The 27,585-nt window shown below is 43.1% G+C and overlaps 1 protein-coding gene across 10 annotated transcripts in view; it reads left to right on the top strand.

The window, feature by feature from the left end:
* Positions 1-1,120: 1,120 nt before the first annotated feature.
* Positions 1,121-27,585, top strand: part of nedd4l (NEDD4 like E3 ubiquitin protein ligase) — a 196,109-nt gene continuing 169,644 nt past the window's right edge. For 6 of the 10 annotated variants that reach the window (XM_012959663.3, XM_012959688.3, XM_012959681.3 and 3 more), the window contains exon 1: positions 9,453-9,471. Coding sequence is in view for 4 of the 10 variants with exons in the window: in XM_012959672.3 (XP_012815126.1) it covers positions 1,695-1,733 (39 nt within the window). In the remaining 6 variants the exon portion in view is untranslated. 10 annotated transcript variants of the gene reach the window in all.

Raw genomic sequence — 27,585 nt, 5'->3', positions numbered from 1 at the left:
TCTGACCCCCCCCCCCCCCCCATTGTAAGCAGCAGTCCTGCCCTGCTTTATGGCTGAGATTCTAGCTATCTGTATAACAGAGCATTCTGTCACAGTGGCACAGATCCTATCTGATCCCCCCATTGTAAGCAGCAGTCCTGCCCTGCTTTATGGCTGAGATTCTAGCTATCTGTATAACAGAGCATTCTGTCACAGTGGCACAGATCCTATCTGATCCCCCCATTGTAAGCAGCAGTCCTGCCCTGCTTTATGGCTGAGATTCTAGCTATCTGTATAACAGAGCATTCTGTCACAGTGGCACAGATCCTATCTGATCCCCCCATTGTAAGCAGCAGTCCTGCCCTGCTTTATGGCTGAGATTCTAGCTATCTGTATAACAGGGCATTCTGTCACAGTGGCACAGATCCTATCTGATCCCCCCATTGTAAGCAGCAGTCCTGCCCTGCTTTATGGCTGAGATTCTAGCTATCTGTATAACAGAGCATTCTGTCACAGTGGCACAGATCCTATCCTACCATGATTACATTTCTTAGGTTGGTGGCCCATGGGGCGATTAAGTCACCTGTGATAGATCTCTGCTACTGCAGGTGACTATCAACTCTGAAATGCTTTTCCACTGGCAACAACAGAAGTCGCTGGTGGAAAAGACTTGTGAGTCTTTTCCGGCGATTTCGGGAAATCGCGCCGCCGTGTGTGCCATCCCACCGGTGACTTACATGTTCGCCGGCGGGATGGCGGGTCATGGCAACTCGGGGAGATTAGTCGCCCGCGAACAGGGAGTTTTGCCGCGGGCGACTAATCTCCCCCGTGTGCCAGAGCCCTTAAGTGTGAAGACACACGGAGCTACTAGTAGCAGCTACTTGTCATGGCTACTAAAATAGCCAATGCTGATCATTTACTGATAATCGTCTCTTTGTGTGTCTTAGCAGAGACAATTCTCAGTATTGTCTATGGCAGGAGAGTTTCTGGAGTTTAGTAGCTGCTACTAGTAGCTCAGTGTGACTTCACCCTAAAGGTATATATAATTCCAAATAAAAGCAGTGTTTGTTTATTGCTACAGACACACTAGGAGCTAGAGGCTATAGGTGCAGGTCACTGCTTCCTGACACAGACGCCGCCTCTCTCTCAGTCTCCAGCAGACGGCGCTGTTGGATCAGGGACAGGGAAAGGCTGCACACTGCGCTTCCTCCCTCACACACACACTGGCACATCCAACCTGCCGCCCTCCTGCTCCTGACTACAACTACCAGCATCCCTTCAGCTGTTTCCTACTACATTTCCCAAGCTTCCTGTTTGTCCCAGCAGCAGAGGAAAAGCCTCAGAGCGGCCGGACGGTCCCATGACACTGACTGTGAGGAGCGATTCAACCGAACTTCCCCGGCGCCCTGCCCCTCCCCACTTTCATTGAGCGTCCCTGAGCCCTGGCCACGCCTCTCTGGGCTGGGCGGCTCCTGATTGGCGCTGGGTGGGCGGGGCCCGTGTGCGTTTGTGTGAGAACTGGGACTGTGCCTGACAGGGATCGGGGGGACATCGTGTGAGTGGCGGGTCTGGCTCTTCCTCTCTACCCGCCGGCACCGGCACGGACCTTATACCCGGAATAGGCACCTAGTGAGCGGCAGCTGGCCAGCGCCCTCCTATTGTTTCCCATCTACTGTGCGCAAAGGATTAGGGGTAATTGCACCCCAACTCTCCCCATGGCGGCTGAACCCATTTATGGACTCTCAGAAGACGATGTAAGTACATGTTTGTGTCTCTTTAATTGTGTGGGTGGCACAGGGGGGCAAGCAGAGGCCGTCCAACCACAGCTGCCAGCTGAAGGGGCAACACTTCGCCCAGACTGGCATAGGGGCAGTAGCTTCTGTCATTGGGCAGAACTCATACAGGAATTGCCTGGCATCTCCCAATGGTGGGTCAGTGAGAATAGGTAGTGCCATTGGTACCAGTGCTGTTAGGTGCAGCAGGCTGGCATACTGCTGGGCAAGGCTGGCATACTGCTGGGCAAGGCTGGCATACTGCTGGGAAAGGCTGGCATACTGCTGGGCAAGGCTGGCATACTGCTGGGCAAGGCTGGCATACTGCTGGGCAAGGCTGGCATACAGCTGGGCAAGGCTGGCATACAGCTGGGCAAGGCTGGCATACTGCTGGGCAAGGCTGGCATCCCTAAGTACATGTGAGAAGGAGAGGCTGGCATCCCATAGCCCTGTAAATCAGAATGGTCTAGCACCCACCCTATCTATACTGTCACTGGCACCCTGTGTATGTTGGCATCCCATCAGTAGCCTGTAAATCAAAGGGGGCTGGCACCCACCCTATCTATACTGCCGGTGGCACCCACCCTGTATACTGCTTGGGCATGAAGGCTGGCACCCTGTATACTGCTTGGGCATGAAGGCTGGGCACCCTGTATACTGCTTGGGCATGAAGGCTGGGCACCCTGTATACTGCTTGGGCATGTAGGCTGGGCACCCTGTATACTGCTTGGGCATGAAGGCTGGGCACCCTGTATACTGCTTGGGCATGAAGGCTGGGCACCCTGTATACTGCTTGGGCATGAAGGCTGGGCACCCTGTATACTGCTTGGGCATGAAGGCTGGCACCCTGTATACTGCTTGGGCATGAAGGCTGGCACCCTGTATACTGCTTGGGCATGAAGGCTGGCACCCTGTATACTGCTTGGGCATGAAGGCTGGGCACCCTGTATACTGCTTGGGCATGAAGGCTGGGCACCCTGTATACTGCTTGGGCATGAAGGCTGGCACCCTGTATACTGCTTGGGCATGAAGGCTGGCACCCTGTATACTGCTTGGGCATGAAGGCTGGCACCCTGTATACTGCTTGGGCATGAAGGCTGGAACCCTGTATACTGCTTGGGCATGAAGGCTGGCACCCTGTATACTGCTTGGGCATGAAGGCTGGGCACCCTGTATACTGCTTGGGCAAGAAGGCTGGCACACTGTATACTGCTTGGGCAGGAAGGCTGGCACACTGTATACTGCTTGGGCATGAAGGCTGGAACCCTGTATACTGCTTGGGCATGAAGGCTGGCACCCTGTATACTGCTTGGGCATGAAGGCTGGCACCCTGTATACTGCTTGGGCATGAAGGCTGGCACCCTGTATACTGCTTGGGCATGAAGGCTGGCACCCTGTATACTGCTTGGGCAGGAAGGCTGGCTTCCCATCAGTAACCTGTTGGCATCCCATAAGTACCCTGTTGGCATCCCATAAGTACCCTGTTGGCATCCCATAAGTACCCTGTTGGCATCCCATAAGTACTGCTGGTTGAGGCAGTTTGGGACCATCTGTAGTACTGGCATCTGTGTGACTGGCTGCGGCTGGGCAACATCCCGGGAGTTCAACTGCTTATATGTACATTGGCATGCCAGGAATACTGCTGTTTGGCATCCCGTCAGTCTGGCACAGCATTGGCACTGCAGCATGGGGAAGAGCCCCCTCTTTGTATTGCTTGGTCATATGGGCAGTATTGCAAGCTGGCATCATACTAGTGGCTATATATATATATATATATATATATATTGTAAAGTGCCAATGCCTGATTGAATAGTTTAAATGAACTAAACCAGCTGGGGGTGGTGGTGTATCTGGTGGTGTATCTGGGTGTGTTGTGGGGGTGGGGGGTGAGTCTGAGCTGCTATTGCTAGAATGCAGAGGCGCCAACTACCTATAGTGCCAGGGGCACTACCAGTTCTCTGGGCAATATTACTCTATGGTCCCTGTTTGAATGATTTCAGGTGCCCCCGGTACCTGCTGTGGGTGTTGGCTCAGTGTGTGACGCCTATGGAATGCATAGTGCACATGGTATGTGCGCCCGGGAGTTGGAGGTGAGGCTCCTGCAGGGCATTTCTTTTTCAGCCAAGCGCTGACATTTGTGCAGGAATTCATTCGAAAGCTTGAATTCTGGGCTAAGGGAGTGGTGCCTCCCCTCTCTCTATATGCGCCCACCTCACTGTGTGGGTACTTGACACTGGCAGCAGCTCTGCCCAGGTTATATATATATTACTGTAAATAACATTGTCAGATTAAGCTGTATGTAGGTTATGTATGTGGCGTAGCCCAGCAGCAGATTGCAGCACAGGATTTACACTAAAATCATTATTATTAGGGCAGAGCTCTTTAGATTGATAGAGTTGGGGGCCCTTATGCATCCCCTTAGCTCATAAAAAAGCCCCACATATATAAGACATCCTCTATCAGTATCAGGTATATCTAAAGGTGGCCATACACGGCACTTGTTTGGCGAGGTTGCCAAGCGGGCGGATCTTCTCCACATATCCCTACCTACAGGTTGCCAATATCGGCTATATAGGCACAGCAGTTTCAGGGACACGTCAACGAGCCGATGCGGTACCCGATATGACGGAAAATTCAAACCTGCCCGATTGAGATCTGGGGGATTTCAGACCAGATGTCGGTTGGGGAGGCCCGTCTTTCCAGCCCACACACGGGAAGATAAGCTGCTGAATTGGTCTAAAAGACTGATATTGGCAGCTAGAATTGGCTCATGTATGGCCACCTTTAGGCAATAAACATTTATCCTCAGATTGCACCCTAACTTGTCTTCAGGTTGGGCCCCCTCTTACTTCTTTGGGTCATTCTGTGGGAACCCCATAGATCCCCCAACATCCCTAGGGGATGTTAGTTAGGTGAGGGGTACCATCCTGGTGATGCATTTGCATGGTATACAAATCATGCAGGTTGTGCTTTCTCCATCTGCTCCAATCTAATGTATATGCCTAATGGACACATGTCCCAGCATCCTCAGAGAAGGACCCTGGACCCTGAACTCTGCAACAGGGCGGCCACATGTTGACTTTTCTCTGCCGAGGGCCATGTACTGAGGATGCTGGCAGTAAACCATTTGTACCATTAATGCTCATTTGACCCTTGTGCCGGCGCAGATAATTCTGTGTAAGCTACAGTGCATACAGCAGCCCAATGAAACAAGCCACTGTTCCCGATTGCTAATTGTGTCTGCTCGGGCAAATCAGTGAGGGAGAGAATGACTGATTGTCCCGTGGATCTTTATCTCCATTACTGAGAGCAGACTCTGACTGGATGGGAAAGGAATGCTGATTGCTCTGCCACAGAATGCGGGGGTCCGGCGGCGGGGTTAATGCTGAGAGAAGCCTTGATGTTACCCAGTCCTAATGATGCACTGTCTGCAGGAGAGAAAATGGTAATGGCAAAAATGTCACCGCGCTGCCCCTGATGTACAGATGCTCAACTAACAACCCCCCCCCTTCCAGCTGCAACTCCCTGCATCTCTAGGAGATGTACTGGTATCACAGCAGCGTAAAAATCTCTATTTATTCCCTCTCCAAATATTTGTAGCAGTGGGAGCTGCCATGTTTCCTGCTCAGATTGATCCATAGCACCATAGCAGGCAGCTCTCCTTCATTCATTGCATCAGTAGCTTTTGTTAGAGAAGGCCTCAGCACCCATTCCTGGCAGCACCCAACATGCCAGCACCCATTCCTGTGTTAATATGCAGAGAGGGAAAGTTCTGTGTATACTGGGAGCTGTTCTTTACCTGTTACTGCTATTGCCAGAGACACCCCCGTATCTGTATAGATATGGACTCTCCTCTTTAAGGGGAGAGTCCATATCTATACAGATACGGGGGTATCTGTATAGGCTGTTACTATTTATTGTTGTCTTTGTGCTGATTTTGTGTTTTGTAACAGAAAGTTGTGATTTCTTTATAACTATAGCACAAATGAAGTTATGGAGTAGCAGCGCTGGGTCGGAATTACTAGGTACTTATGGGTTTCACACCTGTACAGGTACGAGACCAGGGGGTTTTCTGGATAAGAGAGCTTTCTGTAATTTGGATCTCCAAGCCTTAAGGGTGAAGACACACAGAGCTACTAGTAGCAGCTACTTGTCGTGGCTACTAAAATAGACAATGGTGATCATTTACTGATAATTGTGTGTTTTAGCAGAGGCAATTCTCAGTATTGTCTATGGCGGGGGGGGGGTTTACAATTTTTATTGTTACTTTTTATTACTTTTCTTTTTATTTAGACCCTCTTCTATTATATTCCTCTCTCATTTATTCCACTGCCTAGTTGCTAGGATAATTTGGACCCTAATAACCAGGTAGCTGCTAAAATTCCAAACTGAAGAACTGCTGAGCAAAAGCGAAATCATTCAAAAACGGTAAATATTAAAAAATAAATAAGACCAATTGCGAATTGTCTCGGAATAGCACTCTCTACAACATACAACTAATTTATTTAAAGGTGAACGACCCCTTTAAATAAACCCAATAGAAATGTTTGGATACTAATAAGGATTAGTTATCTTAAGAGTAGTGTTTTATCATTATAGAGAAAAACAAAATGAATTATTGGGTTAAAATGGAATCTATGGGAGATGGAAGCTTTCTGAATAACAGGTTTTCAGTTAACAATTTGAGCTTCCAAAATCAGTTCCTTAGACCGATTCAGCAGCTTATATGCCTGTATGTGGGCACTAGATGGGCCTGCCCGACCAACATGTGGCCTGAAATCGGGCAGATATCGATCAGGCAGGTTTAAAAATCAGTCGGATCGGAGACCGTCTCGCTCGTTGATATGGTCCAATACTCGACGGACGCCTATACCCGTCGCTGTAATTCGATCGTTTGGCCCCAGGGCCAAACGCTCGCCAATCGAGCGAATTTTAGTGTGTACAGCCACCTTTAGACTGATTCGGCAGCTTATCTGCCCGTGTACGGGCACCACCGACAGGCCTGAAATTGGGCAGATTTCAATTGGGCAGGTTTGATTTTTCCGTCCAACCGGGAACCGCATTGGCTCCTTGATGCGGTACCCGATCCAATGGCGCTTATGTCCGCTGTTTTTATTTAACCATTTGGCCCTAGGGCCAAACAATCAAATTAGCCCGATATCGCCCACCTGTAGGTGATCATATTGGGAGAAGTTCTTGGTGATCTCGCCAAACGAGCGGATCTAAGGCTAATGCCAGATGAGGCATAAGGCAGATATTTTCTGCTTGCCGAAAATATCTGCCGTACGCCTCGTCTGGCATTAGCCTTGCAGTGTATGGACACCTTTAGGCAGAGTGGTGCCACAGGCATGGCGCCCAATATGTCTTTGCCTTTTGGGGCAGTGCTGTTATTTGTGGGGGGAATGTAATCACTGAATAAATATGGCACTCTACTAAACTGCTTAATTCCCATGTATTTGCTTTATGTTATGTTCTGTATGGGTCCTTTATCAGGAAACCCATTATCCAGAAACAGAGTCCTATATAAGTAAATTCAATGATTTCCGTTTTCTCTATTATTATTATTATTATTATTATCAGGCAGTGGTAACTATATATGTTGTAGTAGTTGTGCTGACAATACAGGAAGACCCCTTATCTGGAAACCCCCAGGTTCCATGTAGTGGACAATATATATATATATTTTTTTAGATGCTCCTGGAGGTAGATCCAGTTTTTCCTGTTTTTCAGGCTAGTGACGTTCTTATTCTGTGGGATATTGGCCTAATGTTTGCCCGACACTCACACTCCTGTATCCTGCTCCTGGGAGGCTGACTCAGTATGACACAAATGTGCGCTGTCATAATTGGCTCAGGGGTTACCCATGTTATGCAATCAGCCAATCACATCACCTCTTTTTACCGGCCGCACGTAGGATTGCTGGAATTATGACATTAACCCTCGACCTGCGGGATCACACGGCCGCTCCAACGACATATATTTCTCATTCGTTTAGGTGGAATGTAGCGTTTGCATTGTTGCCATTGTTGCCAACTTTTTTATGCCAGTAACATCGTTTCTATATAGCTGGCAGTTAGAGTTAAAGGGGAACCTGTCACCATAAGAAATAATTCCAAAACCTTTTCTATCATGTTAGTTGAGGAAAGTAAATTATAATTATACTATACTTTATAATTATACTATACTTTAATTATATTATATAAATTATTCATTTTTTTTCCCTTTTCCAGTCTTGGAATTTAAAGTCACAGCCAGCAGGTGATTTGCCATCTAGGTGATATCTAGGAAGTGCTGAATGGACAGTTAAAGTAATTGTAATTAAAAATGTCTCTATGCCGACACCTTATCCGGAAACCCATTATACAGAAAGTTCCGAATTACGGAAAGGCCAGCTCTCATAGACTCCATTTTAATCAAATTATTCAAATTTTTAAAAATGATTCCCTTTTCCCTGTAATAATAAAACAGTACCTGTACTTGATCCCAACTAAGATATAATTACCCCTTATTGGGGGCAGAACAGCTCTATTGGGTTTATTTCATGGTTAAATGATTCCCTTTTCTCTGTAATAATAAAACAGTACCTGTACTTGATCCCAACTAAGATATAATTACCCCTTATTGGGGGCAGAACAGCTCTATTGGGTTTATTTCATGGTTAAATGATTCCCTTTTCTCTGTAATAATAAAACAGTACCTGTACTTGAACCCAACTAAGATATAATTACCCCTTATTGGGGGCAGAACAGCCCTATTGGGTTTATTTCATGGTTAAATGATTCCCTTTTCTCTGTAATAATAAAACAGTAGCTGTACTTGATCCCAACTAAGATATAATTACCCCTTATTGGGGGCAGAACAGCCCTATTGGGTTTATTTCATGGTTAAATGATTCCCTTTTCTCTGTAATAATAAAACAGTACCTGTACTTGATCCCAACTAAGATATAATTACCCCTTATTGGGGGCAGAACAGCTCTGTTGGGTTTATTTCATGGTTAAATGATTCCCTTTTCTCTGTAATAATAAAACAGTACCTGTACTTGATCCCAACTAAGATATAATTACCCCTTATTGGGGGCAGAACAGCCCTATTGGGTTTATTTAATGGTTAAATGATTCCCTTTTCTCTGTAATAATAAAACAGTACCTGTACTTGATCCCAACTAAGATATAATTACCCCTTATTGGAAGCAAGTGGATCATGGATCATTTTTTGGTCATATTTTGGATTTTTTTCCCTCCGCAGTTTAGGCAAGACATTTTCCGGTCAAGCTAAGAGGGGCAATTACACTGACAGCGCTTATTTCGTTAGTAAACCCGCCCGTAGCAGGGAATGCTCGCCTCCTTAATGTATCGTAGACCCGAATGGCAGATAAGTGACAAGTGTTTTCTTCATGCTCCGCTTCTGACCCCCCTGACACTTCTAAAATGCACCTGGAATGTTGCCCCGGGGCTGATCTCGGTGGCTTTATAGGAGAGCGTGGCGTACGCAGGGGCGGATACCATTAAACGCTATAGCACGGTGAACTCTGGCAGCACAAACCTTTCCACTGCCAAAACCTGTATTTCTGCTTTCCCCAAACCCCCTGCTGCTCAGGCTGTTCCTCTCAGAGAGATCTGTAGGATTAGAAACAGAAATGGCCAAACTGCCCCATCAGGAAATCTGTAGGATTATAGAGAAATGGGCAGTCTGCCCCAGCGTGCCTCGGGAGTGCAAGGTAAAGCAACGCTGCCGGGGTATGAAGCTGCAGTTGTAACCCCAAAATCAGTAGCGCTACTCTGCAGCAGCTTCATTCAACGCTTAACCCAATGCTTTTAGCTGCCCATAGGGCTGGCTCGTCGGTTATGGATATTGTGCTTCTGAATTTCCCCTTTAATACTTCCATCTGGAAGCTGTTGGGTTGCATATGGCTGTCAAATGGGTTTTTGTCGACATATTATTCTAGATTTAATGGGCCTATTTAGTGATACAATATGTACAGGTACCATTGATTTTACCAAATTGTGGGTCAATCAGGTTGGGAGGGCTGAGATAGTTACTGGAATGATTCCAGCCTTTAAAGTGGTGGTTTGACTTTAATGTAACTTTTAGTATGTTATGGAATGAACAATTCTGAGCAACTTTGCAATTGGTCTTTATGATTTATTTCTTATAGTTCATGAATTATTTGCCTTCTTCTTTCAGCTCTTTGCAGCTTTCAAATAGGGGTCACTGACCCCGGCAGCCAAAATCCTATTGCTCTGTGAGGCTACAGTTTTATTGTTATTGTTACTTTTTATAACCTTTTTTTTCTATTTAGTCCCTCTCCTATTCATATATCAGTCTCTCATGCAAACCACTCCCTGGTTGCTAAGATAATTTGTTCCCTAGCAACTACATAGCTGTTATAACTCCAAACTGGAGAGCTCCTGAACTGAAAATGAAATAACTAAAAAAATACAAATAATAAAAAATGAAGACCAATTGCAGTTAACTCAAAGGTGAATAACCCCTTTAAATTAACTGTAGTATGTTATGCAATGTGTGTTTAAATTCAAACTCATATTTATTCTATCATAGCAATTTAAAATACTGTACTATCTGGTTGTTGGGTGGGGTAGACCCTTTCCCATTCATCTTCCAGTCTGTCATTCAAACTACTGCCTGGTTGCTACTGTTAAATAGATCTAGCAGCCATAAAACGTCTAAAGTTTTGAACTTGACTTTTATAAAAGAAATGAGGTCTAGTTGCATAGTGTTTCAGAACATGACTAAAAATTCATATAAAGGGTGAAGTTCCCCTTTAAAGTAAATATACATCTTGTACACTGCATTTTATACAGCTCAGCTGACTAGTTACTGAATGAGTTGGCACATAACATGCAGGGTGGCACAAAGGGCAAGGCAGAAGTGTAAAGTCTGTGTATGTGCAGGCTGGCCCCCACTGTACTGTAACAGCGGAGAAGGGGTTAAACGAGCAGCTTAATGGTATAAAACATGTTGTATCGCTGGCAGAGATAAGCGTTGGTGAATAGGTATACGGGCAGTGTTTATCTCACTGAACTCTGTTCTTTATATCAGATCAGTCATTCGCTCCGCACATAAACAGGGGTAATTGCGCAATGGCCTGGCAGGAACCTGTCTAGAGAAATGCGTGCCGGGCACAAGTCATGGCGTTCTAGAGCCAGCCGTGCCCACTTACACTCGGATACACCTTTACAGGGGTGGATGCACCACATTCAGGATTTGGTTCAGGATTCAGCCTTTTTCAGCAGAATTCAGATTTGGTCGAATACAGGCCCCTGGCCGAACCGAATCCTAACCCATAAAATCATGTGACTTTTTGTTGCACAAACATGGAAGTTGAAATGTTTTTGCCACGCACTGAGCATGTTGCTCTCTTCCACCCTTACTTGTTAATTCGGATTCGGTTCGTTATTCAGCCGAATCTTTTACAAAGGATTTGGGGTTCGGCCGAATCACAACATAGTGGATTTGGTGCATCCCTAACTTTTAGTATGTTATAGACTTGCCAGTAAATTTTCAATTTGTCTTTATTTTTTTATTGTTTTTGAATTATTTGATTTGCCCTTCTAACTGTTTCCAGCTTTCAAATGGGGGTCAGTGACTCCGGCAGTGAGGCTACAATTTCATTGTTATTGTTACTTTTTATTGCTTATCTTTCTATTCAGACCCTCTCCTATTTATGGTCCAGTTTCTCATTTGAACCACTGACTGGTTGCTAGGGCACATTGGGCCCTAGCAACACTATAGCTGCTAAAATTGTCTCCTGCGGTTAAATCCGGGTTACTGCAGCCAACAAATCTCCACTGAATGCTTTCCCACTAGCAATAAAGTGAATTGCCAGCGGTAAAACATACAAAGCTTTATGTTTCCAAAGTTGCTTGAAGTTTCCCTGCCGTCACCCTTACTGGTGTGAGTAAAATACTAATCTTCAGTTAACCCTACAACTGCCAGCTTTGTCTCTAAGCCAGCCAAGTGCTATACCCAGGCTGATGCTATATAATGGAATAAGGTATGCTGGTCTAGAGCAGTGTTTTGGGGGGGGGGGGGGGTTCTGAGGCCATGTCAGCACCCATCACTGCTGATGCCCCTTGTGGTCTGTAAGGCATAGGGAGCCAGTCGGCGGCGCTGGGCTGTGACCTGCACAGACTACTCCTGCTTAGCGTTTCCACAGTGACAAGGAAGACTCCTATGGGACACAACACTGCATGCTTGGGTTAGCTTGTGTTTGCTTGCGGGGCCACAGGGACCATTGACAGGCATTTTTTGTAGCTTTTTGTGGCCTCTGCCAGCCATGAGGAAATAATAACAAATAGAATGGCGCATTTGTGTTGCATATGGGCTCACAGCCAGCAACAGAATTGCAGAAGTGTATATATATATATATATATTATAATCTTTTCTATTACATTCTCCTCCTGGAATATGGGAGACTGGGGATAAAGCCTTTTCTACTTGTTGCTAAGAGTTACGGGCCAGAGGCGACAGTTCCAGCAGAAAATCAATACTGCAGATACGGGTGCATTAAGGCCGGATTAGCCAGGTTCCATGCCAAATACTGATTTCCTTTCTTAATTATTTATTTAGTGTTTCTCTGCACTGGAACCCGTGCCCAAAGCTGTGCTTTATACTGTTTATTCTCCCTGTTACCCTGCACTGGAACAAATGTGCCTCAGAAGCCCCAGTACAGTGTATATAAATCAGCTGCTACGTAGCCTCGGGGGCCGCCATCCAGCTGAATGGGGCAATAGGGCACAACTTTACGTAGCAGATATCTGATACACGGTGTAGGATACAGTGGTTCCACAGGGAGATAAATAGGGGTCAAAATCCATTCATGGTTCTCTACAGGCCTTAGGGCAGAACACATGGCTTGTATAAAATAGGCTTACATGTGTTATGATTTGATACAATGCTGGCATTTATTTAGTTTGGTTTAAAAAAAAAAAAAAAAAAAAATATATATATATATATATAATGCCATTAGTGTGATGCATGGTGTTACTTAATATATAATACACAAGAGCCATGCATATCCTGTAAATTATATCCTTATAATCAGTGCTTTGTGATGTCATTTCTGTCACATGGCTCACTGAAACTTGTGTTCTATAAATACAGCATAAATTCACCAGTTCCGTGTTTTAAGCTCATGCATTTATATGGTCGTGGAACTCCTCAGTGATTTATAATATCCTTATATTTTTGAATGGGGGCACACTATTCACTATATATTCAGACATATTAGCCACTGACCCAAGGAGCAGCCCTCTAAATGGGGAAAAGTTTCCTAGGGATGCTATGGTTGCCACCTGTCCAGTTTTCAACCCCTTTGAATTGCATCCAGCCCAGCCCCCTTCCCCCCCCACACATTATCATGCTAGCAGAAAGACGTGATGACATTGCGTGATGACATTGGCAGTTTGCTTGATGATGTCATGGTGTAGGGGTGATAGGCACGTACCTCTTTTGTCACCTATACCTAGTCTGGACCTTAGTCCCCCAGTGGACACGCGTCATATTCCAAACCTTTTCCCCCCCACATGGAACAGTGCTTGTTTGCTCATGTACTCAGGGTGGGAGGGGCTTGTTTGCTCATATACTCAGGGGAGGGGCATGTTTGCACACGCACTTAGGGGGGGAGGGGCTTGTTTGTGCATGCACTCAGGGGGAGGAGGTTGTTTGTGCATGCACTCAGGGTGGGAGGGGTTTGTTTGCACATGTACTCAGGGGGAAGGGCTTATTTGCACATGCACTCAGGGGGAAGGGCTTGTTTGCGCATGCACTCAGGGGGAAGGGCTTGTTTGCGCATGCACTCAGGGGTTGCCCCGGCTGGGCTTTCTAGAGTGCCAGTCTGGATAAGTATGGTGCCGTGGGGGTTCCATAGAAATAAAATTGTGACTTAAGGGATACAGCAACTCAGGCTCCTTCCAGTGAGTGCAGTTGGATATGGTGGAAGGGTGCTGAGTATGTTGGTTGGTCCAGCTGAGTGCAGTGCAATGATTGGGCCAGGACTTGAGAAAATGAAGATGCACATTTTGCTTTATTCTCAGGAATTTCTGGCAAGATAGGGAGATCCAGACATGAATTTATGAAGGTGTGTAATGTCAGTAACATGTATGTAACTATGGAAAACTATACCCCCAAACAATGTCTCTATAAAAATATATTGTATAAACAGCTCATATGTAAAACCCTGCTTCATCTAAATAAACCATTTTCATATAAATATACTTTTTTAGTAGTATGTGCCATTGGGTAATCCTAAATAGAAAACTGCCATTTTATGTACTAAGGGCCGCCCCCTGGGATCATAGGAGTCACAGTGCACACAAACAAGCCAAGGCACACATACATGCTAGGCCCCATCAGCCAATGAATGGGCAGAGTTCTGCCTTTTACTCCCACACTACTTCCTGTTACAGTTAGAGCTGCATCACTTCCTGTCAGCTGATCTCTGAGGGAGCACACAGCCCATCACTAAATGGCGGCTCAAGGGAAAGGATACAAAAGGGCAATATTTACTGATATATATATTCCAGTTTGGGGAGATTCTTTAATAGGCCACTTAATATGATATAAACATATAATTATTCATTCATTCTGGGGGTATAGTTTTCCTTTAAGTAGAACGTGGAGAGGAGTTAGACTGAGAATGCTCTGTGCAATATGTCTCCTTCCTATTCAATCTCCTTTTGCCTAAATTAGGGATTATTAAAGCCCAGGAGGGTGCTTCTAAGCAGATTTGCTGTGTTTGAGTGGGAGCAGCTGTACTGCTTGCCTCTGCTGGGACATTTTCCATAGAGCGCTGTACAACATCTGCCACCACTGGGGGTGCTGTTCTATGGTGATCTAGGAAGATGCCTGAGCTGAGACAAACTCAATGGAGAGACTGATTCATATTGGTTGGTATGCTCATTGCGCACAGCGGGTTCTGCCCTCTCCCCTTACTTCCTGTGTAAGGGAAAAATAAAAGGCAACATTAATTGTTACAAACAGGTTACATATTCCCATTAATCTCCCTAAGTGCCGGCTCTGCAATGGCAGACTGTATAGAGCTGCCGCCGCGTGACTTCATTTCCTTGGAACGGAACGAGCTCTCTGTTTCCTGAGCTTTCGCAGCAATAAGCGGCTCATTTCCTAGGAAAGAACATTTGTCGAAATTTTGCATGAACTGCTAAAAATGTTATCACTCATTCCCTGGTACGTTCATTTGCCTAAATGCTATGAGGGTGTGTGAGGCAGAATTATGTTCTGAGCAGTACAATTATGTTTTCTTTTATAGGGCAAAAAATTATTTTTTGGGGTTGACATGTCCTTTGAAGGGCACCTACCATAGTGAAATAATTTCCTCCACCAAAGGAGCTAATTGTTCCCACACTCCAGTTGGAGCAAACAGTACCGTTGGGCTGCTCCTATGCCTCTAGCCCAAATAGTGTTGTTCCCCCAACTGGAGTGTGGGCTCTATTAGCTTTATTAGCTTGCTCCTCCTGGGGCACAAACTATGAAACTTGCCCTTTAATAGATATTGGAGATTTGCAATTTGTAATAATAAAACAGTACCTGTACTTGATCCCAATTAAGATATAATTACCCCTTATTGGGGGCAGAACAGCCCTATTGGGTTTATTTAATGGTTAAATGATTCCCTTTTCTCTGTAATAATAAAACAGTACCTGTACTTGATCCCAACTAAGATATAATTACCCCTTATTGGGGGCAGAACAGCCCTATTGGGTTTATTTAATGGTTACATGATTCCCTTTTCTCTGTAATAATAAAACAGTACCTGTACTTGATCCCAACTAAGATATAATTACCCCTTATTGGGGGCAGAACAGCCCTATTGGGTTTATTTAATGGTTAAATGATTCCCTTTTCTCTGTAATAATAAAACAGTACCTGTACTTGATCCCAACTAAGATATAATTACCTCTTATTGGGGCAGAACAGCCCTATTGGGTTTATTTCATGGTTAAATGATTCCCTTTTCTCTGTAATAATAAAACAGTACCTGTACTTGATCCCAACTAAGATATAATTACCTCTTATTGGGGCAGAACAGCCCTATTGGGTTTATTTCATGGTTAAATGATTCCCTTTTCTCTGTAATAATAAAACAGTACCTGTACTTGATCCCAACTAAGATATAATTACCCCTTATTGGGGCAGAACAGTCCTATTGGGATTAATTACTGTTTAAATCATTTTATTAGCAGACTTAAGGTAGGAGATCCGAATTACGGAAAGACTCCTTATACAGAAAACCCCAGGTCCCAAGCATTCTGGATAACGGGTCCCATACCTGGACCATATCCAGCAGAAGGCTTAGGGCAGTGTACCAACTCAATTTGACTAATTCATTATATTAAAGAAAATGAAGGAACAAGGAATTACAGACCACTATAAAGATATCACTTATGGCAAAAGAACAAGTGCAGTTTTGAGCTGGTTCAATAGCCACTTGGCATCTTTGAAATAATTAGCTAAGTGATATAGCCTGGCAATCAGTGTAAGATATGCAGCCATCACAATGGGTTTCATACTAATCAGGTTAATTAAAGGAACTGATATGTTGGGTTTGTGCCATTTACTGAGACAATACTGATTCCTACAGGGTTGAGAGACTCTTCGAAAATATTGTTCTTGCATGGCAATATCCTCAGTGTTCCTATAGGCGGATATCCCAGTACTGTGTTACATGGTATGTTGTATACAGGTATAGGACCTGTTATCCAGAATGCTTGAGACTTTTCGGATAAGCGGTACTATTGTAATTTGGATCTCCATACCTGAAGTCTGCTAAAAAAATATTTAAACATTAATTAAACCCAATAGGACTGTTCTGCCCCAATAAGGGGTAATTATATCTTAGTTGGGATCAAGTACAGGTACTGTTTTATTATTACAGAGAAAAGGGAATCATTTAACCATTAAATTAACCCAATAGGGCTGTTCTGCCCCCAATAAGGGGTAATTATATCTTAGTTGGGATCAAGTACAGGTACTGTTTTATTATTACAGAGAAAAGGGAATCATTTAACCATTAAATAAACCCAATAGGGCTGTTCTGCCCCCAATAAGGGGTAATTATATCTTAGTTGAGATCAAGTACAAGTTGTACTTATATTATTACAGAGAAAAAAGTAATATTTAAAAAAAATCAAAAATATTTCCTTAAAATGGAGTCTATGGGACTTTCCATAATTTGGAACTAAATAAAGGGTTTCTGGATTACTGGTCCCTTGCCTGTACAGCTGTAAGACATAGCTTGTTATTAAAGTGGTAATTCACCTTTGAATTATCTTTTAGAATGATACAGACCGTTATACTTTGCAAATGTATCCAATTAGTCTTCATTATTTGTGTGTTTTTTGGTGCGTTCGGTATTTTAGCAACTATCTGGTTACTTGGGTCCATTTTACCCTAGCAACTGGGCAGTGGTTTGAATGAGAGGCTGGAGAATGAATTTGAGAGTGCCTTAATAAAAAGATAAGTTACAAAAAGCAATAATAAAGTTGTAGGCTGATAGAGCAACAGTTTTGTGGTTGGAGAGAGTAATATTCTGAGACAATTTGCAATTGGTCTTCATTTTTTATTACTTGTAGTTTTTTAAATATTTTAATTTTTGTTCAGCAGCTCTTCAGTTTGGAATTTCAGCAGCTATCTTTTTGCTAGGGCTTAAATTACCTTAGCAACCAGGGAATGGTTTGAATGAGAGACTGAAATCTGAATAGGAAAGGATCTGAATAAGAAAAATAAGTTATAAAAATGAACAATAACTATAAAACAGAGCAATAGTTTTTTTGGTTGCCGGGGTCAGTGAGCCCTATCTGAAAGCTGCAAAGAGTTAGAAGATGAAGGCAATTCAAAAACTATAAAAAAATAAATAATGAAGACCAGTTGAAAAGTTGCTAGAAATAGGCCATTCTGTAGGAATCCTGGGAATTGTAGTTCTCAGCAGTTAAAGGGGCGGCTCTTTGCTATCCCTGAATAAGTAGGTATGGGGAAAGCTCAGCGAGAAAACATTCATCAGTAATCTCCTTGTATTGCTATAATTAAGGCTTCAGTTTGGCTGCCAGGCATTATTCGTGTGTCAGAAGCCAAACAACCCCCCATTTTATCCGCCGCAGACTGGCACGTCCCTATTGAAACCCCCCTTCCTTTCCATTTCCTCCCCGAAGGGGAATGATTAAGGCTTCCCAGGATTAATTATTATTTTATTCCCATCTTATTTGCGCTTCCGAGGCCAATAAGTACCTGTCAGGGCCCCAATGCTTTCATTAGCGAAAGATCAATGCTTTAAATCAGCCACTCACTCCGCTTGGTGATTTATTTTGTTTGCAAAGGAGAAAAAGAAGTGATCTTGGCGAAACCCAATGTGCTTATTTCAGCTTTTGCCTATTTTTAGCGAGCGGAGCAATGGCCGCCCCCCGTCAGCTGCACGAGACGGATGATTTCTGTGCAGTTTGTGTTTTTCCTGCAGTCGTAGCAGCTCTGCGCTTCCCTTGCTCTGGCGGACATTATACACTCATAAATAAATGAAGTTAGGTGACCTAATTCTCTCTAATCTAGAACTCCATCTGGTCCACAAGATATAATTAGCAATCGGCTGGAATACTTATACAGCAGGGGGGTACAGAATAGACCAGGGCAGTACTTAAAGCTACAATGTCCTCATTTATTAGGACTTAATGCTTTTATACTGTGACCCCCTTCTCCATCAGATATGCCACGGAACCCGAGCAACCCCATAAGTGCTTAACTTGCAGACAAATATAATAAAAAATAAACCCCAACATTAAATATAATAACAAAAATTATTCCAATCTGCGAATGTGCTTATTTGGAAAAATATTGCCACTTTGTTGAAAGTAAATTTCCCCTTTAATTTCACGAGAATAATGTTAGCAGAGCTGGATTCTTGGGATTAAGTCATATGGGGTTATGTATGTATGTATATATATCTTTATTTATAAAGCGCTACTTATGTACGCAGCGCTGTACAGTAGAATACATTCATACAAACGGGGTTATTAAGATAATAATAGATAAATACAAAGTATAACAATAAATACAAGGTACAGTTGCAATAAGTTAAGAGTCAAAGACACAAGAGGATGGAGGTCCCTGCCCCGTAGAGCTTACAATCTAGATGATTATATAATAAAATGCACAAAGTTTGCCCAGAGGCAGTATCCCAATCACCAGGTAGAATTTATTGGTCACCTGCAAACATCTTATTGGTTGCTATGGGTTATTGCTCCCGGGTAATTTTAGTGCCTTTTATTACATTTGGGGGTTTGAGAAATGGATAGTTTGAGTAGGCAGTGCTTATATAAACATGAACGGGACTCTGTTTACTGGGCACACTATGGGGCAGATTTATCAAAATGTGAGATGAGAGCTCACCACTGAAAAATTCATTTTATTTATTCCTATGGGATTTTTAGCAATGTATTTACCAGTGGGTGAAAGCAAGAGTTCACCATTTGATAAACTCACTTCCAAATGTCCCATAGGAAAGCTAATCTCACATTCAAATAAATCTGCTCTTATGTGTTGTCCCATAGGAGTGTGTGTGTGTATATATATATATATATATATATGGGGCTTGTTATTACTAAGTTTGGAGCCATATGACGGGTGGTCCCCTGTGGCCCTGTACCTCCCAGCTTGCTTGTTTGGGTGGGGACTCCCTTAACTTCATCATAGTGTTTAATGCTACAAGCAATAAAGAATTTAAGGAGCGATTCAGGCAGAGTATGAGCCCAGAAGCTTTTGGCTGCTCATAGTATGGAATTGCAAAGTCTTTAGCTGAAGGCTGCTAGGATGTTAGAGTCTTGGCCTGTACGGGATACTTTATGGCTGTTTATAGTACCAGCGATACAGAGCTGCTGTATAATGTCATAAACTAAAGCAGTTGGGCAGCAGATGAGACTTGACCATTTATAGAATAAGTATTTCTGTATAATATGACCAGTATTGCCAAACTAATTACTTGTTTTTATTAAAAGTTCACCTTCAAATTAACTTTTAATATGATGTAGATAATGGTGAGCCAAATAAGGGCTGTGATTGGCTATTAGGTGCCTCTATGCACCCTATCAGCTTACAGGGGCTTTATTTGGTAGGAAATCCTGTTTTTATTCAACCAAAACTTGCCCCCAAGTCAGGAATTCAAAAATAACTCCCTGGTTTGGCGGCACTGAGAGCAACACCCAAGGGGTTGGGGAGCAACATGTTACCCCTGAGCCACTGGTTGGGGATCACTGCTATAGAGACAATTTGCAATTAATCTTCATTTTTTATTATTTACAGTTTTTGAAATATTTAGCTTTTTGCTCAGCAGCTCTCCCATTTGTAAGATCAACAGCTATCTGGTTGCTAGGGCACAATTATACTTAGCAACCAGGCAGTGGTTTGAAAGAGAGACAGGAATATGAATAGAGGAGGGCCTAAATTTTGGATCTTGTTTGCCCATCTTTGTGCAGTCAGTGGCACTGCACGTGCTCAGTGTGCTTTGGGCAGCAGTTGAGAAGCTGAGCTTAGGGGCTGCAGGACATCTTCATGCAAAAGATGAGGTTTATCATACCATATGATAGGGATAATGGAAAGTGATCAGTGTAACCAAAGGTGTAACAATTGGCTACCCAGATACCCCTTGCGCTGAATTCTTTCTTTCTCTTTTTCAAGGGCAAGCCGGGGGTTCTCAGCCTGTTGAATCATAGTTCTTGTGAGCAGGACGATCTTGAGACGTTTGCCAGAAACTAGAGATTTGCTTAAAGCAGCGGCAGCCGAGAGCAATTGTTCTAATCTCCTAGGAGAGCACATTAAATAGAGTAGTGATAGGAGCCGGCACATATCAGCACTAGCTGGGATCACTGTGACCTTGTTGGGAGTCACCTGAGGCAGCTGTACCTGGTGGTGGGGCTCCTCGCCATCTTTGCCTTGTTCCGCTTTCCTGCTTCAGGCTTATGTCCCACAGAGTGAGTTGCCCACAATAGATCTCTGCTACCGCAGATGCTTTCCATCGGGAACAATAAGAGTTGCCGGTGGAAAGGCCTACACATCGTGTTGGCTTTCCGAAGTTGTACAAAGTTTCCTCCTGCAGGTAACTTTCGGAAAGCCGAAGCCATGTGTAGGCCTTTCCACCGGTGACCCCTATTGTTACTGGTAGAAAGGCATTTCGGAGCGTTGAGTTGTCAGTGATCTCTGCGAGACATAAGCCTTATTAGAATGTCCATTTCACTTCAAATTAGCAACTGCTATTTCCCTTTGGAATCAGTTACACGCTGAAATCTGCTCAGTGTGCCTGTCCCCGGGCCAACACAGTGGCAACAGGGGCAGGCACACCAACAAGCTTTTGGAAGAGTAGGGGCAAATTCTCAGCCTGTGTGTATCCAGCCCATGCAGCAGGAGCTTTTGGGTACATTGAACAGCCTGTGTCTAATTAATCATTATAAAAAAATAAATTGTTATCAAGCTATTTATCCCTGTAGCTGATCTATGCCAGTCCTGAAGATGCCCCATCTCGCTGGGTTTTCTGAAACTGCCCACAGCTGACTGACAAATAAACCTAAGGATCTCTGTTCATGCCCCATCCATTCTGTTTAATCTGCATGTTGTTGATACAATTGGCTTTCAAGATTCAGCCAATAGGATGACATTCAGATTAAAGAGGCACACTTAAAGGGGTTGTTTACCTTTACATTAACTCTAAAGGTGGCCATACACACTAAGATCCGCTCGCTTGGCGATCTTCTCCTGATATCCCCACCTACGGTATCGATATCGGGCTAATTCGGACGTTTGGCCCTGGGGCCAAACAGTTGAAATAGAACGACGGGTATAGGCATCTGTCAGTTCAGGGACCGCATCAACGAGCCGATGTTGTCCTCAATCCGGCTAAATTGTTAAACCTGCCCGATCGAGATCTGCCCGATTTCAGGCCAAATATCGGTCGGGCAGGCCCGTTGTTAGTGCCCATACACGGGCCGATTAGCTGCCGAATTGGTCTAAGGGACTGATATTGCCAGCTAGAATTGGCCCGTGTATGGGCACCTTTAGAATGATGTTTGAACATAAAGACAGGAATATGAATAGAAGAGGGTTTGAATAAAAAGATAAGTAATAAACAGTAATAATAACAATAAAACTGGAGCCTCGCAGAGCAACAGTTTTTTGTCTGCCGGGGTCAGTGACCCCCATTTGAAAGCTGGAAAGAGTCAGAAGAGAAAGGGAAATAAACATGAAACCAATTAAATAGTTGCTAAGAGTAGCCCATTTTATCTACTAAGGTAGAGCTGGGCGGTATGACCAAAAATTTATATCACGGTATTTTTCAAAATTATATCGGTGTCACGGTATTTGACGGTATTTTTTTTTACCATGCATGATTAGGTGTTAACCCCATTTCCTAATAAATTAGAGAATAATAACTGCAGTATTGAAAATCACAGTCAGGCAAGCGAAGGATCGGCAACAGAAAGTCGTAAGGTAAATCAGGCAGGCTTAGTTTCCCAGGCAAGGCCGCAGACAATATAGCACAGGAGGAGGCGTTTGATAGCTTTAAATACCCCCCATGCATGCGCAGAACCGGCGCCGTCAGCGAGTCGCGGACGTGCACGCTTTGACATGTACGTGCGCTACGTCCCGCGGACAACGGGGCGCGCGAGACCGGGCCGCACGAGTGAGTACCCGGACACCCCGGTATGGCGGTATTTGAAAAATGAATATAGTTTTAAAAAAAAACACCGGTATTCGGTATTAAACGGTATATCGCCCAGCCCTATACTAAGGGGCTGATTTACTAATCCATGAATCCGAATGGGAAAAATTTGGATTGGAAAAAGAACATTTTGCGACTTTTTTGTATTTTTTTCGACTTTTTCGTAGCCGTTGCGACTTGCGCGAATTGTCGCAACTTTTTCATAGCCATTACGACTTTCGTGAATTGTCGCAACTTTTTCATAGACATTATGACACTCGTGAATTGTCACAACTTTTTCATAGACATTATGACACTCGTGAATTGTCACAACTTTTTCATAGACATTATGACACTCGTGAATTGTCACAACTTTTTCATAGCCATTACGACTTTCGCGAATTGTCGCAACTTTTTCATAGACATTATGACACTCGTGAATTGTCACAACTTTTTCATAGACATTATGACACTCGTGAATTGTCACAACTTTTTCATAGCCATTACGACTTTCGTGAATTGTCGCAACTTTTTCATAGACATTATGACACTCGTGAATTGTCACAACTTTTTCATAGCCATTGCGACTTTCGCGAATTGTCGCAACTTTTTCGTATTGAGCGCTTGAAAAAGTCGCAAAATACCGATCATTACGAAAAAAACGCATTCGGACGCTTTTCGGACGTTCGTGGATTAGTAAATGTGCCCCTAAGAGTTAACCTGAAGGTGATCCATGATTCATCTTAATTCTTTTCATCCTGCTGTCACAAGCAGGGGGTCAGCGACCCTTCCCCGCAGCCCCACCCAGCTCAAAGAAACATCACGAGCAGCTAGTGGTAGACATTTTGGAAACACTTAGTGCCGGACTTATTAACGTTTGTGTTTCTTTCATTTCCCTGAATCATACTTTTTAACGCTAAAAACTGCGTATTTAAATAATTACTCAGACACAAATTTTCATTACTAATCAAGTGTAAAAACCACGAAAAACACTAATACAAATGTAAAAGGGGTCATGTAGAAGCCAGTGGGTGTGTCCTGGGCAAACTGTAACAATCTCAATTTATTTTCTGGTTTTAAAGGGTGTTTTGTGATATTTTTCCTTTGTAAGTGCATAAAAATAAAAAGTTTTGAGGTTCTTGTATTCCTTTTCATATTCATTCCGCTTTATTATTTGTTTGTGCTTTTTATATTCGGATCTTTAAATAAGTCAACATTTGTACTGTTTTAACTTATGAGCTTTTTAATGCTAGAAAAATCCACAAATTAGAATTTTAATAAATCTGCCTCTTTGTTTTTAAAAACCAAGGTGCTTGAGAAAAATATCTTTAATGGCTCCGAATGTTCAGTTTCACAAATTTTTCTGAAGGTGAACACCCCTTTAAAATATGTTGTAAAACTAGAGATATAGAATTGCTTCAGTTTTTCAGCCATTTGATGTAGGGACAGTATTTTTTCCTGTACATGTATGGGACCTGTTATGCAGACTGCTCAGTAACTGGGTTTTTCCGGATAAGGGATCTTTCCCTGATTTGGATCTCCATACCTTAAATTCACTAATAAATTATTTATAGGAGAAGGAAAGTCATTTTGGCATTTAACTGCCAATAGATTTGCCACATTAGTGCCACCTAGAACACTATATTTATTCTGCAGAAACCATTACCATACCTGAGTAAAGAGCCCTAGAAGCTTTCTCTGATTGTTTAAGATAGCAGCTGCCATTTTAGCTTGGTCTTAGTAGCTTCCTGCTGCAGCTCTAGAGGCTGGTAGTATAGATCACACATACTGATGGGAGGGGGAGTGAAGAGAGCTGTCCAGACTCTGCCTGGGAATGAAGGATTTTTCTGAGAGAGGAAGTCTGATACCGAAGAACATGTTTATACAAAAGAAGACAAGAAATCCTGTGTTTCTTTTGATAGAGGACTCGGTGAAGTGTTTCTGTGAGTGCTTATGGCTGTATTTACATAGACCTTTCTAATAAAAAATTACTTAGTTTTTACCTTTCCTTCTCCTTTAAATAAACCCAATAGGGCTGTTCTGCCCCCAATAAGGGGTAATTATATCTTAGTTGGGATCAAGTACAGGTACTGTTTTATTATTACAGAGAAAAGGGAATCATTTAACCATTAAATAAACCCAATAGGGCTGTTCTGCCCCCAATAAGGGGTAATTATATCTTAGTTGGGATCAAGTACAGGTACTGTTTTATTATTACAGAGAAAAGGGAATCATTTAACCATTAAATAAACCCAATAGGGCTGTTCTGCCCCCAATAAGGGGTAATTATATCTTAGTTGGGATCAAGTACAGGTACTGTTTTATTATTACAGAGAAAAGGGAATCATTTAACCATGAAATAAACCCAATAGGACTGTTCTGCCCCCAATAAGGGGTAAATATATCTTAGTTGGGATCAAGTACAGGTACTGTTTTATTATTACAGAGAAAAGGGAATCATTTAACCATTAAATAAACCCAATAGGGCTGTTCTGCCCCCAATAAGGGGTAATTATATCTTAGTTGGGATCAAGTACAGGTACTGTTTTATTATTACAGAGAAAAGGGAATCATTTAACCATTAAATAAACCCAATAGGGCTGTTCTGCCCCCAATAAGGGGTAATTATATCTTAGTTGGGATCAAGTACAGGTACTGTTTTATTATTACAGAGAAAAGGGAATCATTTAACCATTAAATAAACCCAATAGGGCTGTTCTGCCCCCAATAAGGGGTAATTATATCTTAGTTGGGATCAAGTACAGGTACTGTTTTATTATTACAGAGAAAAGGGAATCATTTAACCATGAAATAAACCCAATAGGACTGTTCTGCCCCCAATAAGGGGTAAATATATCTTAGTTGGGATCAAGTACAGGTATTGTTTTATTATTACAGAGAAAAGGGAATCATTTAACCATTAAATAAACCCAATAGGGCTGTTCTGCCCCCAATAAGGGGTAATTATATCTTAGTTGGGATCAAGTACAGGTACTGTTTTATTATTACAGAGAAAAGGGAATCATTTAACCATTAAATAAACCCAATAGGGCTGTTCTGCCCCCAATAAGGGGTAATTATATCTTAGTTGGGATCAAGTACAGGTACTGTTTTATTATTACAGAGAAAAGGGAATTACTTTTAAAAATCTGAGTTATTTCATTTTAATGGACTCTGTGGGAGATGGATTTCTGGATAATGAGTTTCTGGATAAAGGATTTCATACCTGTATTTACAATGTAAATGATTCCCAATATGAGCTAGCAGTTTGAACTTTTTTCCACCCCATGCACAAAATCTCTCTATTTTAACATTTCTATAATTGAGTATTTCTGGAATACTCCCCTCTGACAGCATCTTTTGGTACATGTGTCACCTTGGATTAAAGAACAGCTGTTATATTGATGTCTGGGCTCTTGGGCTGTCGCTACCAATCTAGTAGGATACTGGGGGAGGCTGTATGGTCACAGGCAGTGGTTCCAGAGGATTTAAATGGCTGGAAATTGTGCTTTGATTGTTTGGTGAATGAGCTCTGAGCTGAAGTGTCTCTTTAGAGCCAAATATGATGTGACTTTGGGCAGGGAAAGCAGCGTATTTATGTTGTTAATCTGATGAATGGCTCTTGCTGTTCCCTTCCTGCCGATAGAACCCTCGAGCTTGTGTTCCTTGGCAGCGCCGTAAATAAGGCATTTTCACGACAGGATTCCGGCCAAGAATACAATTATTTTATTTTCTTAGGTTTATCATATACATTCATGTGAGGGGATTTCCTATAACAGGCCGGGCACGCTGCAGAAAGTAGGAGGTCAAAGGGAAAGTATTGCCTCTTAAAGCATTCTCCTGCAAACACTGTAAGCTGTTAGGGTTAGGCGTGTCTTCCTTTTTAGCTTTCCCTGCAGATTTATTTCACTTAAATGACGATGTTCTAGTGCAAGTGCTGCAGGCGCAGCTTGATGTGTAGCTCTGCCTCAGTAGCTAGTAGGGTAATGAACCTAAAGACACAAATTTGGCACTGCATTAAAGGAGAAGGAAAGTCATTTTGGCATTTTACTGCCAATAGATTTGCCACATTAGTGCCACCTAGAACGCTATATTTATTCTGCAGAAACCATTACCAAACAGCCCTAGAAGCTTTCTCTGTTTGTTTAAGATTTCGGCTGCCATTTTAAGAAGCTTCCTGCTGCAGCTCTAGCCGTTATAGCTCAGATCACACATTCCTAAGGGAGGGGGAGGGAGTACTTAGCATTCTGGTGGGAGGGGGGAGCAGGAGAGAGGAGAGAACTGTGCAGACTCTGGCCCTGGAACAGGAATGAAGTATTTTTCTGAGAGAGGAAATCAGACACCCAAACAACATGTTTAGAAAAATTAAAAAAAAATCCTGTGTTTCTTTTGATAGAGGACTCAGTGCAGTGTTCCTGTAAGTGCTTATGGCTGTACTTACATAGACCTTTCTGATAAAGCTTACTTAGTTTTTACCTCTCCTTCTCCTTTAAGTTACCTGATGCAGGCACTCAGTGATTGGTGTTTGGACTGGTTATCTGTTTAAAAGCGATCCTGCAATTTTTGTACAGGTAAAGGAGTTACAATTATTTTCTTATAACGCAGTCTATGGGAGATCGTCTTTCCATAAATTGGAGCTTTCTGAATAACAGGTTTCTAGAAAATGGATCCCATACCTGTACCAGAATTACTGCCCATTGTTTAAACTTAGCAATTTTTATTTCACTAAAGGTGCCCATACACTATAAGATGTTGCCAAGCGAGCGGATCTTCACCCGATATCCCCACCTACGGATGGGCGATATCAGGTAGCAAGAAACTTAAAAAAAAAATTACATTTGTGGTTATGGGGCAGTCGGTTCAGGGACCGCATCAACGAGCCGATGCGTTCCCCGATCCGACTGGATTTTCTAACCTGGCCGATCGAGATCTGGCCAATTTCAGGCCAGATATCGGTCGGCCAGGCTGCTCTGTTCTGCCCATACACGGGACGATTAGCTGCCGAATCGGTCCAAGGGACCCATATCGGCAGCTATAGTCGGCCCATGTATGGGGACCTTAAAGGTCCCCATACACCTTCAGATCCAATCGCTTGGCGATGTTGCCAAACAAGCTGAT

The sequence above is a fragment of the Xenopus tropicalis genome, chromosome 1, assembly GCF_000004195.4.
Source record: "Xenopus tropicalis strain Nigerian chromosome 1, UCB_Xtro_10.0, whole genome shotgun sequence".
NCBI classification, from domain to species: Eukaryota; Metazoa; Chordata; class Amphibia; order Anura; family Pipidae; genus Xenopus; species Xenopus tropicalis.
Note: the sequence above shows the minus strand (reverse complement) of the source record. Positions and strands in the feature narration are given on the sequence as shown.